Source organism: Varroa jacobsoni, unplaced genomic scaffold (genome assembly GCF_002532875.2).
Source record: "Varroa jacobsoni isolate VJ856 unplaced genomic scaffold, vjacob_1.0 scaffold_1170, whole genome shotgun sequence".
Taxonomy (NCBI): Eukaryota; Metazoa; Arthropoda; class Arachnida; order Mesostigmata; family Varroidae; genus Varroa; species Varroa jacobsoni.
In genome coordinates this window covers 107,273-121,787 of record NW_019214072.1, presented here as the reverse complement: position 1 = coordinate 121,787, position 14,515 = coordinate 107,273, and the positions used below count along the sequence as shown (strand labels likewise).

Here is a 14,515-nt window from a genome sequence, read left to right as displayed (position 1 = left end):
TGGGACAACGTAACGAGCTTTAGATAGAAATCGACACCAATTGTCCAACAAGCACCAAAATCAGAATTGAGACCCGATCGCTTACACGATCCGCGATTTATATATGTTTCCTACCCAAGTTTCCGCAGATCACTGTAGTTTTAGTCGGCAAGTGTGATCGATATTGCCTGAAAGGAGAATTCATTGGCGTAAAGGCACCGGATAGCCCGTTGTACAATGAGTGGCGATCCTACGAACGTTATCATACCCTAAACGGAAATGAACGACGGCCTGTGTCACAACGTGTTTATGGTGGTCTTAGAGCAGCATGTGGTATTTCAGACGATGGATGTTAGTGAATGAGAGTGCAGACTTGCGTGAGAATGTGAACCCTATTCACAGTCTTTCAGGCCGAATGCACCCCACAGGCTAACAACAGAATGGGCGTCACGGCAAATAGGCATTTGATCGATAAAGAAAGCGACGGATACATAAGTTCTGCTAGTTGAAAATTACAATTATATGTATACTACTAAAAAGAGACGTACTCCATATAAAAATACGTGAAAATCCTATAAGTGCGATTTAATGTTTGTGTTGATCAAATGTGCGGCTCCGGATAATTTGGTCGAACTATGCGAGGCCGTTAATGCTCACGATTAATCAGACAGAAACGTGCATCGAAGAGATGGATATTTTACCCGCTGAAGAAACTTGTCTGAGGGAAATGGAATGGCTTAATAGCCAATGACAAAACGGATATTTAGTACTGGCAAGGCTAAAATTCCTTATCTTTCACCGTACGAGACCCAGGCAGAACAAAGTTAATGCGCGAGGAGGGTGCGTTCTCTGCAAAACAGCTCATTACCCATATAAGTAAGATATTATGTAGTATGGTTGAAAGGCTGAAGTCTAATCGTAAGCATGAGGCTGTAAAACTGGTGAGGTTCGGGTATGCGTTGCAAACGTGGGCACCACTACGCGTGCCGAAAAGTATCGAAGCGGCCATATTGCCGACGCTCTAAAGTACCTGTATCAACACGCTCATTTGCATTGCTTCAAACAGTACTTCACGAAGATAAGAAATATATTTTTCCAAATAAGTATCTCCTAAACAATAAGCTGATCTACGGTCTAATCAAAAACAAAATCATACGTTGAAATTACTACGCGGCAGGCGTTGCGTCTTGTGAAGACTTTAGTTTAGGCGAAAATTCGTCAACTGAATAGTAACCGCTACGTATTACTCAATCAATTAAAATACTGTTGTTATGCAGTCAGACACAGCTGCTGCAGCCGCCGCCAACAACAACAACAACAACATTTGCTGTGCTTCAGAACGAATTGCTAGTCGTTTACAACATTAGTATTGCTGACACTATGACCGCATTACTGCTGGTCCATAAAGGGCCACCTCAGTTACGAAGCGTTGGGCCTTAGCCTCTCTGACACCACCGGTAGAGACGTCGGCCGCGTGGCGTTGCCTATGTGTGATCGAGGGGGTGGCGTCACGCGGTGATGAGTAGCACGTGGCGTACGCCGCCTGTCAGCCGGCCCCACAGCCGTGCATGCAGTCCAAGCTCACGTTTCATGAAATCCGCCTTGTTTTGGTTCCAGCTCTACGACAAGATCCATCAACAATGTCTTCTACCACCTCGTGACCTGCCTGACGAAGACGCTTCTCTCATCGCTCAGGAGGTGAGTGAGCATTTTAAACTTACTGCTTCAGCGTCCTATTTCTTGTAAGGTTTAACTACTGATGTTATGAACGAGAATAGCTGTTCTCAGTTTGACATTTTTTCGTATTCTCATGATGTGTAGAATAGAAGGAAATATAAATCCGGCCTACGCAACAATTTTTTCAGTGATTAAATTCCTAGTTAACAGGATAAAAATTATCATCAAACTTGGTAATATGGTAACAAACAAATGGTAAATTAATGAAGCATGCACCTATGTGTGCTTGAAGTTTGTTTTATACAGTATTAGAATTTACGTGTTCGTTCATGCTTTTTCTATACCCATAATGAGTGTGTACGGAAACAGCTTTAGCGAGCGTGGCGTTAATAAACAAACAGAGCGATGTAAATTGGTATGATGTTTAAAGAAGCCATATATGCGTCTAGACGTCTTTCATTCTCTTAGCACTGCGCTCGGTTGTACAAGAACACGCAAGGAACGCACAGTCATTAACCCGCACGAAAAAGCTCTCCGAAGCGAACAAATTCATAAATAGCGATAGCACCCTGTATGGGCTATTTGTGTTAGTTTTCCAGACGCAGAAAAAAGCAATCCGTATGTGTGTCAATGAGTGCCAAAATTTGCTTTGAATAATATCAAAAAATAATATGTTTTTAAAAAATGATATGCTACGTGAGGTGCTTTGTCTGCTCGGTCCGTAACTTCCCCGTACGGTCTAGTGTGATAGTTTTTCTGTCATTTATAGGACCTTCATTCCCCAGATGTAATAGAGACGTTGCAAGGAAGAGTCAGCAATAACTAAAGAAAATCGTAGAAGAAAGATAAAAAAAAATCGTATAAACCATCGGCAGTGACAGGATCGTAACAGATATGAATAGAAATTGGCTGCAGATTAAAATATCATAGCTTAGTGTAGTATACCGTAGTAGAAAATATTGTGCTACGAAATGGAACACTAGGTAGGGTAAAAATGAATTTTGCTAATATATCTTACTTTGGGACCTCGCTTTATTTTGGTTGCTATACAAGGAAGGAAAACAGCGAAAAGGCCACAATGTAATATATACCTACCGATTAGGAAAATTGTTCTTTTATTCAACACACCTAATTGTAATTTTTTAGAATGGTGATTTTTTTATATTCATAATATAAGAAAGCAAATATTATTAACGTTAGCAGTTTTTTAGAGGACTAACTGAGAAATACGTTGTGTTAATTATATAAGACTCGTTCAAACTAATCATTAGTCATATGTTCTTTTCCCGTTGGTCCAATTGAAATCGTTCTCACTTTATTATTTTGGTAGGGCGACGTCGAGGGCTGGGCATTGAGGATGACAATTAAGCTTTACCACACCTGTGTGATACACCACATACGTTGCCTCTTCAGATTTCGTTGTCATCAATTTGTAGATGCTTCCACATTTAACCAGGTAAAAGGCGAGAACGTCCCAATTCTTACTGAATCACTTGTTCAGCTCCGGGTCTGATTAAGGCTTAAATCCGGCTGTGGACTTAGCCCTTAGTTTGTTCGCTAATAAGCTGCTCCACTCCTGCTGACGCTCTCTCATAATTCACTCTCTTGCCCTTTCCTTTCCTACGCTAAGTTGTTCTTAAGCTTGGTTTTCTCTTTGATGAGTCTTAGGCATAGTATCGGCTGTGCCAGAGAAATTTCAGCATTTGTTTTCAGGCACTTATCGCTGTTACTGCTAGGAGCCTCTGCACTTTTAGGATTTCCATTTCTTCGCGTTTGCATCGTCGCGATCTGTTTCCAAGGGAGCGCCATGCGCAGCACACTCCATTCGGCCACTACTGCTAGCAATATCCTCCCTTTTGGATCCCCCTCGCTTTCAGCAGGATTTTAGTTAGACAGTTCGCTGGCTTGCATACTACCGTGCCGATGTACGGGCTTCTTCTAATGGCTCGATCCTCTGTAACGCCTTACTGTAAAATTGGCTTTTTTTTTTATTTGTACTCTTTCTCTACTTTCACTCTATCTTTTGAAAGCGAGATGTACCCATATGTTTTGTGCCCCATTAGTATAACTTACCTATTTTCTGGTAGGTTACAGCTCGCATGTCTCCGTTGATCCGTTCATTTATACAAGAAAAATCTGTATCTCTTGAAGATTCCCGAGGACACTCTTTTCTCGTTGGTGGTTCATCATTTGTTATTTCAGAAAACCAAAAACTTTGCGTAAATCCAGTAAGATAGTCATGCTAGTCAAGATAGACGCTTGCAAATCTATTGAACGCTGGCTTCTGCTCTTTTGCTTTTCGGCATTTGATAAAATCTTTTTAATGGCTTCTTTCATAAACCGGGCCTACCGGATTCGTATTGAGAATTTCTCAATAAGCGCGTGACTCTCTCTTTCAGTATCCCCGTCAATCCTCTATTTATGATAGCTTTGAGAGCTTTTCCAATCGTATCGAGTAAACAAATTGGGCGGCACGTTCCGGACTCTGTGTAACGTTTTATAATGAGGACGAAGAAGCTCTTTCCACATCTCGGAATATCTTGTTTCATGCCATATGTCGTCCGTCCGTCATGCATGTCAAAAATTTCGGCTTCTCCTCCAGGAGCATCATACCGATTCGACTGGGACTCGCTCTAGACCGAATGCTTTGCTCGTAGGGAGTGCTTTAATTACCGCCCCATTCCCTGCTTGAAAGGTAAAGGAAATCTTTTGGTTCTTCTTGGCTTGAAAACACCCTGTTAGCCGCTTGCTTTACCAATTCGCTTAAAAGCCACCGTGGTTACCTCAACTTACTCACAACTATTTTGTAAAGTTTTTTTTTTTTACATATGTTGTTCTCTATCTCTTCACATGATTCCTTCCAGTTCCTGTCTTTTCTTTGCCTGGAGTCTTGCCTTTTTTTTTTTACGGTTCGTAGCTTCGGGGCAATTCCTTTGCGGTTTTTCTGCATGCCACTGTATGTATATATATATATATATATATATATACACTCTATAGTTGAGTAATTTCTGGTCCTTTTTTGGACAAAGCAGGAATATGACAGGGTGTCGTATCGTAAAGAAGCTGAATTTGTTATTAAATGGCTATATGGTTCCTTTATAGCCACACACATTTAAGTGCCCGAACACTAAAATTAGTGACGTTTAGAACGTAGATGACGTTGAATCTGTTAAGGAATTATTCATAATGTTTATCAGCCAGAAACTTAAAAATGTGGCAATGATGTTAAGCGACGTCAATCTGAACTATTATCTGAGGTGGTATCTTCCCGTGTAGAGTCCAATATTTGTACAAACTAGCTATTCTCCAAACACCCAGTGACATCTGTTTAGTAATCTATAGAACTTTAATAAGTTGAAGCTGAACAAATTTCAGAATCAATTATTGCTTTCAAGATCGACAAACAGGCATTGTCAAATGGGTTCTATTTCAGTGTACCGTTTGAGAAGTATAGGAAGAAGCTTACGACAACCTCAATAGTAACCCTTATCGCCGTAACATCAAGTGAGACGAAGCTTACACAACGACCCAAAGGATTATAACTCGGTCGCCCTCTTAGGATATCTTTAATATAGGGATCTGTCTGTTGACATCGGTTTTTATCAGATCTTGCCCCAGGGCTTCGACGTCAATCAACCTCCACCGAGTCCGATACGTTCCGTGCTCGCCTTTAAACTACTGGCTTGTAATGGACCTCGAAACCCAAGCTTCGCTAAGAACTCGCTTTATTTGCGCCGAATATGGTAGGCACAAAATGTATAACATGTTTCTCAATCCATAAAAATTAGATAACTTTGACCTTGTTTGTGTATATTGCTGTTGTCTGCGCCACTCAACACTCGATTATAAATATCCATATCCAAACACTGCCAATGACAAGATAAAGATAATAGTAAAAAGCTACTAAATAACGACTCAATAAGCGATTCTTTCAGAATTTCGAAGTGTCCGAGGTCAAAGTTAACTACGAAAGATCAACCTCGTTGAATATATTAATTCAGGCCAGTTAATTTGAGGAATGGGTAGTCATCGCTAAAACTAATGCCATTAACGCCAAAACACACGAAGATGTATGGTTCTTTTTCGCGTTTCTCACCTCATATCCATTAACACCGTCTGGTTGATAACTACTTTATGTATAGGTATTTAGATATCGCAAATGGTCAAAGCTATGATATAAGGATAATAGTACATTACAAATGCGTCAAAAGTTCGCTCGAAGCAATTGTTCCTAATGCATATGAGCCTAGTGCAAATGATTTTCTTAAATTTCCGTTTATCAGTATTTATGTAAGCAACACTGGGCTGTTATGTAAGTAACATATGGGACAAACTTTTACCGACGGAAAAGCAATGGACTTCTCGGTACCAAAGTTAGGCCCCAAATGTTTGTTCTTGGCCTCCTTCTATTTTGTTGGAAGGTAACAACGGCGAATCTAAGGAACTAGAAAACTTTAGAATAAGAGGCAGAAACATGAAAGCAGTACTCTAACAAACCAGACACTAGTTTCGAAACATTCGTTCTGCATTCAGATCATTTGGAGCATGACGATCAGAAGAAAACCATAAACTCTGGTCATCGACGTAGAGGAATATGAGTTGAAGATTTATTAAGAAGGGCGTAGAAGCCATCCTTGATGATTCCGGAATTTGTATACAGATACTGAAAGCTGTCTCTGCAAGCTTATCTATCGCTTATAGGTTCGTCCACGTCTGAGGTCATCCATCACTTAGGCTTTTTTCATTTTTCTCTTTACTTTTTTAACTTTTAGACCTTTTTGTCTTCAAGTGCCCTCGGAGTTTTAAAACTTTTTAGCCCGTTGTTAACCCGAACATTAGACTTCTTATGTGATCCATATTTGAGAAAGATCTCGACCAGTATATATCTACTAACAGCGCAGCACTACTATTAAAAAGCTAGTAGAGATTTGAAGAAATCATTTTAGTAAAGGACATGTAATCATTTTCGCTGCCGGATTCAAGCCGTTATCGAAGCGAGTGGTCTTTACATTGGTTGAGCACATCGTAAGCGTTGTTTCTACTGGCAGATGCAGACAACTTATTTGTCCTCATCTAGATGCAGCTTTCAGACAAGCCATACCAATTTTGTACCAATCTTACCCTGTAGTAACTATATTTTTTTAGAGCGGGAATACGTGCCTTCAAAATAGTAATTTTAGGGGCGTGATAAAACTTTTATCGCAGACATCATTCGATATCGCATTTTTCTAGCAGTTATCCGTAGACCGGAGCGTGTCCCGTTTATTCTTGTTGTTATGTGTTCATCGTTTTATCGATATGGGGACAGAAACGACTCGTGGAAGGAACGCATTATGTTATTAAAGATACGACTAAAACAGTTTACTATTGATGACTAACTGGACTAGCGTTTATATTAAGGTGCCTGTATAGAAGTAAATCTCTCTCTCTCTGAACTTCGTTTGTTACCCAGTAGAGTCTATGAGACTAGAAGAAACGAGCCTCTTACCGCTTCGGCCACACCGATCGGCTGATTACATTGGCCACCAATCGAGTCATTTGAGAGAACTGATGAGCATAGCGTCCTTTTATGCTGGAGATTACTTCTTAAATACGTAAGATAAAACGAATTGTCTAGCATAAAATCCCAATTATGCTTTTTATCTCCTGTAACTTACTAAGCATTTCAAGTAGCATAAGGCTTGCTTTATACTAGGCCGCGACGATATTCGACCTTGTTAGCTACTGAAGGCAAACGAAGTCTTTCCTCATATGTACATTACTGAGCTGATGCATTATTACTGGTATATTATTACCTCTGACATTAACCTAGTATATGAACCGCATATGGCTCTAGCCCTAGTGAATATGTGCAAAGAAACGCGACATTTTTGTTTAATCCACCAATATAGGCCATTTGACAGTTCTTACCAACGATGTCCGTACCTATCAGATAGGACACACACTCTCACACCTAAGATAATTATTACTCGAAGCAACCTAGCATTTTTCATTCAACCGATTATGCATTTAACTTCGGATTTTTCAGGTTAACAAGTGTGGTAATGGTTGTCCAATCTCCAATGGCCATCCCTAAGCAAATTCAATAATGCTTGGATTATAAGCGCTCCCGTCGTCGGTAAACAAGCCCCACTTTGTGCTTGACCACGATCGCATAATCTGAAATATAATTTCCTCGTTTTGAATTGCAGAGTTAGGGGATATTAGATCCGCCTGTTTTAATCAGAAGTTAACGACATATAGCTCGGCTTTCTACCGTGAAAACAAAAATCTTTTAAAATATAGGCAAGCATATGTATATATAACATATATATATACACACACACACATATCCTTGCCTATCTACGCTTAGTATTTCGGTTTTCCTACAAGATCGACATTTTGTTCGCTATAGTAAGGTTTTTTTGTGCGTTCGAGTGTTTATTCTGGCTGCATTGGGTCTCCGAAACAGATCTTAGTGTGTATGATAAACCACTCACTGAAGGAAACTGATTTGGCTAACAGCTTAGAGACGTCCCATTTCAGATGTCTTCTCAAGAGACCGACTCCACTACATCTGCCAACGGCTGAAGCCTTTGCTATTTCTACTTCGTTTTTGTACGCAATTTGCCTGCCACCGGAAACACGCATATCTTCAACTATATGTGAGGGCTGCTCTGTTTTGATCTATTCGCTGATCAATGTATCCTTGGCAAAAATAATAGTTATTCGTATCGGAACAAGTTTCCTTCCCAAGACATCAATTACATGCCAAAGGGCAGATCGGATATAGTACCTATAATGGTAATCAGTGCAACCGACGTCAAAATGTATCGCCCAAGATCCACAGTTGCCACATTGCACATATGTACCTCTTAGCAACAGCCCTGATGATAATAAAGAACAACGTTGATAAAAGTATACGATTCGTGCAAGACAAATTAAGTGCAGTATAAGTACCTCCTTATCGCACTTTTAATGACATGTAACATTAATTAATGTCGTTATTCTCGTCACATTCAATATATAAGAATATTAACATGGAATTAAAATGAATACACCACACAAATTTTTCGATTGTTATATACCAGAACCATGCATTCTTGTGGAGTGGTAACGTGTTTGATTACGAAATTCTGGGTCAGGAGATGACCTACGTTCCAGTCCTAGCACAGATACATTTATTTTCTGAAAACACTTGGTAATTATAATTAATTTAATTATTACCGCTAAATAATATTTCTTCAAAAACACTGTATATGGCTGGAAAGCGTTTACTTTACGGCTTCTGGTCATCGTTTTAGTTAGATCACCGAAGCTCAGCTTGAGCTTAGGACAATAGGTTTTTAAGGCGGTGAAAAACAACGTTTTCTACATTGCTCATTTGCCTTTTACTGTGACAACGTGGGGTGGCGCAAACAACGAGGACTCTATGGCAGAAAGTACTGCGTAGAGATAGCTTATTGCTCGAAAAGAACGTTATCTACTTGGAACTTGCTCCGCTTTACCTGTTTTGGTCAACGAGAATCACCGTGGATGACTTTTGAAGAGATTATTTTTCAGTGAGTCTATGTCTTTTAGTGACAAAGTGCACTCTGTGCAGGACAAATTTGGCTCCGCAACTTTCTAACAACGGGCAAAAGTCGGCTTCCTAAATTTGCTTCCTTCGCATTAGTCGACACAACTCAAGGTCGATTGAAACTAAATAATGGCAGCATCCTTAGAAAGATCTTTTCAGCGGTATATTAACTGGACAGGCAATAACCAGCGCAATAGTAGTAATTACTTTCTTATTAGTTTAGCTACATTAATATTTATTTTCAAAGCTCATTTTGGTTAAAATGCGCTTAATTATACAAAACCCGCCTGACCCTTCAAGGTAAAGAAGCCCTCCAGTACGCTGTATGCTGATACTCCCGTCTGCTCCTATATAGCCTGATGTTTAAGTTGTGGGTAGCCTCAAACGAAGGCAACGCTGGCCCTAATTGGTCGTTATAGGCGAAATTGAGGCGGGATAAAGCCTAATATATTCAGCAGACGAAAGACTTATTTTGCTTATTCATGCAAATTGTTCACTAGATATAAACTACAATATATAATATGGCTATTACTAAGCAGATTAATAATATGTGAGCTGGTCACCATAGTCAAGACAAGAAGTTTATCACAACTGTATCATGGGTTTAGTTTGTCAAATTTCATTTATTTATCTTCGCTAATAGCATTCAAGGACCTTTTGTGTACAGATCATGCAATAGTTCAATATCAAAGAAACCGTATATAGAACCGTTTAAGACGCTTTGCGTCATACGGGTTGTGCGAGTCTTGTTAGGTTAACAAAACTAATTCAGAAGATTTGCTTGATGCTTAGATTGCTTGATGATGATGACGAAAGATGGTACCAAGGGGGAAACGACATGACATCGTTCATAATTTCTTTCGCATCTGGAGCACCTACATTTGTTATTAAATTTTGGTAGCCTAGTTTCCTTACGGTGGAACCCATGTACGGAAAACGAGTGACGTCATGACTGTTTGGCAGCTTCGTCTCTTGCCACTTACTGTTTCTCATCGCTCTAGAAGTAAATAAATCCCATAGTGTTCGCGAAAGTCTGCTCCTAGTTCTGTTTCCGTTTCTGCAACGACGTGCTTCCTTGGGCATTAGTGACGAGTCGTCTAGGAAATACACGAAGCAATTTCGGGTGACTATGTGTAGTTTCAGTGTTCTTTCGGAAAAGGAGGCTTTAACGCGATTCAACTGTTCGAGGTTCTCCAATATAAGATCTTTCCAAATGACGCGTATCCCATGACCTGCAATTGGAGTCGAACAAGTTAAGAGTAATTGGACAGACAAAAGATGAGACGATTTGATGTGGCCTGCTCGTGACGTGTGCAGTGAGTTTCCTGCCGTTCGAAGGGACATCTAGGGTACAGAAAGTGGTTTAGATAGGCAAGAGAACAAGATGTCAGTGACCGCTGTTTTGGTACGTCATTTATACTTCATCGCTTCCTTCTCATCAGGGGTTATAGACAGTCTAAAATTTGCGATTGCCAACTGGAGTCGGGCTAGAGCTTGCTGCACTTGGAACTTATTCGACTCATATATGGCTAAGCGACTTTGACTGATTGGCTCTGCCTTCTTATTTGATCAGTAAGACCCATAAGACTTGAATTAGGTTGCCCTTCTGAGGCACGCCAGGTGCCTGTGTGCAGTTACTGTGTTGTTAGCGGTTACTCTGTTTTACCGTAGAATTGCAGTGAACAGATTGAGAACATTCTTAGGGGCACCCATCTCAGCTGGCATGAACATACCTTTGAAATTTGATGAAAATCGAATGAAAGACTGCCTTGAAATCGACAAACACCACATATGGCCGGTGCTCTCTTGACGTCGACCATCAACGTCCTGCACGTCGTTTCTTTAGAGCGTTCTTTCCGGAACCCACGTTGCCTCGTTGGGACGATAAGTATGCTTTTTAGGTAGTTGCCCAACCTTTTAGTCAGCAAGCCGGAGAACAGGTTAAAACAAACGCTTTTCCTTGCTATTCCCTGCAACGATGACGGTTGGGTCATGCTGGCTTTAGGGACCATCAGCAGGGTACCATTTCTCCACTGAGCTGAAGGTATACAAGTACGTGAACATCGATTGAATAGTGCCGTCCACCACGGTTCCAGAGTGGCGGTTCCTTTGGGATGCTCGTTGCAAACGCTACCTGGACCGGCGAATTTCTTACTGCGTAGGCTTTCAAATTGACATTTGCTTGCATTTGTTTCCTTTTTTTTTGCATTGTACTGAGATCCCCTTTTCCCATACTGCGGCAAAAAAGCACTGCACGTGATATCGTATCTCTCGGCGCAAACGTCTTTGAATACTGACTTACGAGGGCCGAGAAGTCAGTATGGCATGACGCCGAGCTGCCGAGATGCGTTAACCACATGTGTGGTTGGCTAATAACAAGTAGCTAGCTATTCAAGATATTACTATCATATTTGTGACACATACATTTTTTGATATACCGTCCTAAATATGGGCGCGAAAGGGTATAATTCGGGTTGCGCCTTGACCATACACCTGAAGGCTATTCGGACCCTTTTGGTAAGGCTTCATATATAGCTGAAATACGATTCACGCTTCTAAGAAAGACAAAAAGGCTGTACTGTGAAATAGAGAACTTTAGCCACGTGCTGCGCATAAGTTTCGGAGTCATTATTTAGGAAGGGGAATTTCATAAATTCGTTATAGGAACTTGTCCGAATCTAGGCGTCAAGGTTGAGTTTGGGGTCTGATAATCTGCAGAAACTGCAACTTGGACAAAAAAGTTTATCGGTATTGGAATCTGAGCACAAACTCTTCCGTCCTATGATGAAAATAATTTCCACTGTGGGACCCTATTCCTGGTTGTGTTCGTAACAAATATATAAGTGCATGTCCTAGAAAGTTGGTGTCGAGGTGGGACTGATTACTTAGCAACCAGAATTTGCTTGCGTATCTTTAAGAGTCATAGTATCGCTTGGGTTTAACTGCATTCATTTAAGGAGAGCTAGAATGTCAGACAATACTCTCAGTCCACTAACTAGTTTCTTCACCAGTACGTACGTTGATTCCTAATCAGCTGGCCGAACATAGGCTGCTACGAGACCTAGTCGCTGGCCGCGTAATGCAATGACGTTAGCCTCCACTAAGCACGGCATGAAGTCGCCTGTTTTAGGATATAGAAAACGGAGATTACCCGGCGTCCTGGTTTATTGCTCTTCGTTGCACAAAATTTAAGCATAAGTCCTGCACAAAATAGAGACGCATTAGGTTAAGAGGGCTCTAAATGCCCAAATCTCTAGTAGCCCAAGAATGTCTATACTGTTCAGGGCTTACAGAGAAAGAAGCAGTTCCGTTGCGCAGGCCTTAGCGTCTCCCAAAGATATAGCCTTGCTCCAAGTTTTTCGTGGTCGTCTTCGCAAACAGCTGCGGTGATTCAAGGTATTGCGTACTGAGCCTATTCTCTAGTTCTCAATGTTGCCAAAACCTGCCTTACAAAGTCCGCGACTGTTGGGGCAGAACCTGTGGGTTGCAGTCCAACTGTTCGGCTTTTTTCTGTCTTGCTCATCGGCAGTTGTTTAGGGGTGGCGTTGCCTCGCTGTGATTTGGCCTTTTGATACTGACACGGCTGCTGGAACGTTCGGTTCTAGCAGCGGCTGAGCATCTTCTGACTCCTGGCCCTCTCGGTTCTGAGGATTTTAACGCCTAAAAGAGATTTCATCCTCCTGGCAATGTTGTAGGCAATCTTCCTGGCCATCTCATTCTTATAGCTGTACCATTCATTTCCGTCTATTGAGTACGGTAATATGGAGAGCGAAATAGCCGAAATTTTGCATTTTATTGACCCTTTTTTTTCGCAATCATTTGCTGTTTTATTGTTTTGGCCGACGAGGGTAACGGACAGCATAAGCACTGTTAATCCGGACCGCAAAGTAACTAATCGATTCGGAAAATTCTTCGCCTTGCTGATATTTCTATTTTCTTCAAATTCCATGTAGTAACTCCATATAAAAAAGTGATAACTAACCTGTAAAAACACCGCAACAGACCCATCGGTGCTGTTAGTATATACCTTTGCTTTACATACGGCACTGTCTGAATAGTCATTGATTTTTTTCCTAGGAGGAATCTCTTCCGTACGGAGGGCCGACCACTAGCGCTGTTCTTCGTGGCGAAAAAGAGGTCGGGCCGTTATGATGTCTCCCGGAGATATTTCGCATTTAACGGTCAGCCTTCCTCATCGGTGCCAGAAGCCTTTGTTTTGCTTGCAGGTTTTACACTCGCCCTCCCGATTACATTACTTGAAAGGATAACAGCGTGACGAAACTCAATGATTCATTCTTCATCGCGCACATGCCCGCCCAATTCAAAAACTGTTCTATGTACCGGTCTAATGTTGACACTAAGCATGCTTTATATCGCCACTTTCTTACTGAGTTCATCGACGGGTTAGCCTCATCTCTAGCCTTGCGGGCAACGTGTATTGCTCCGTTACATTTCGAATAGACATTGCCTTGTGGACACCCATTGCGTCTCGCGTAAACATCTACACCGCCTAGTTGCGATCTTTCCAGGCTCGATGACTGCTATAGAGAATGCAATTTTGAACGTTAGTGGCTACCTTAGCGAATCCAGACTGTGGATCGTCGATTGGTGTTGTTGTTTTTCAATCCAGTAGATCAACTGTACAGTTGACTCGCGTTTATTATCAGTTCTGGTAATGTTCTACTTGGGCTGAAGTGATTTCCACTACCCCCCGGTGCCTATCCGGGGGTGAATCGCGCTTAATCGACGGAACGTAACACTGCCATTCACTTTTCTAATCCGCTGCTGTTCTTTAACATTACGGTTTTATAACAGTTAGACAATGGGGAAACAAAGATGCGTTTGTCATACAACTTTAGTTAAGTAAGTTGCTGTATATAAATGGTGTACACAGCAATACGCTAGCCGATCGGTGCCGATACTTTTTAAACCTAGTTGTTATGACAACTAATAAGATTCAGCAATTCCAATAAACCGTTATAATGTTGAAAAAGGCTTCTAATGGTATGTACAATACGGCGTAAGTATGCGTATACAGGCTTAGAGCATCGTGTATGAGCATCGGCCTATGCATTTTACTAGCATGTAGATTAATTAGAAGCTCACTTTGAGCTGCTACATGAGGCTCAATGAAACTTAAAGTATTACACAAGGTATTTGATCTAATATTAAAAAAGTGGATTTTGAGATCTACTTTTTGAACTTAGTTAAGTGGACGTACACTTTGTTGCCACTGTTGCAAGAGTGACGCAGTAGAAAGCAGACACATATTGATTGCACCTTTTGAAGAAAAGTTTCTGT

The 14,515-nt window shown here is 41.0% G+C and overlaps 1 protein-coding gene and 1 long non-coding RNA gene across 5 annotated transcripts in view; both read left to right on the top strand.

The window, feature by feature from the left end:
* Window positions 1–14,515, top strand: part of CASK (peripheral plasma membrane protein CASK) — a 318,301-nt gene that overhangs the window by 223,779 nt on the left and 80,007 nt on the right. For all 4 annotated transcript variants that reach the window (XM_086971259.1, XM_022845516.2, XM_086971260.1 and 1 more), the window contains exon 12: window positions 1,597–1,677. In XM_086971259.1, the coding sequence (XP_086827385.1) occupies window positions 1,597–1,677 (81 nt within the window). The remainder of the gene's footprint in view (window positions 1–1,596; window positions 1,678–14,515) is intronic.
* Window positions 7,631–8,556, top strand: LOC147752544 (uncharacterized). The gene is made up of 2 exons (XR_015313752.1): window positions 7,631–7,774; window positions 8,182–8,556. It is a non-coding gene; the product is annotated as an uncharacterized LOC147752544 (long non-coding RNA).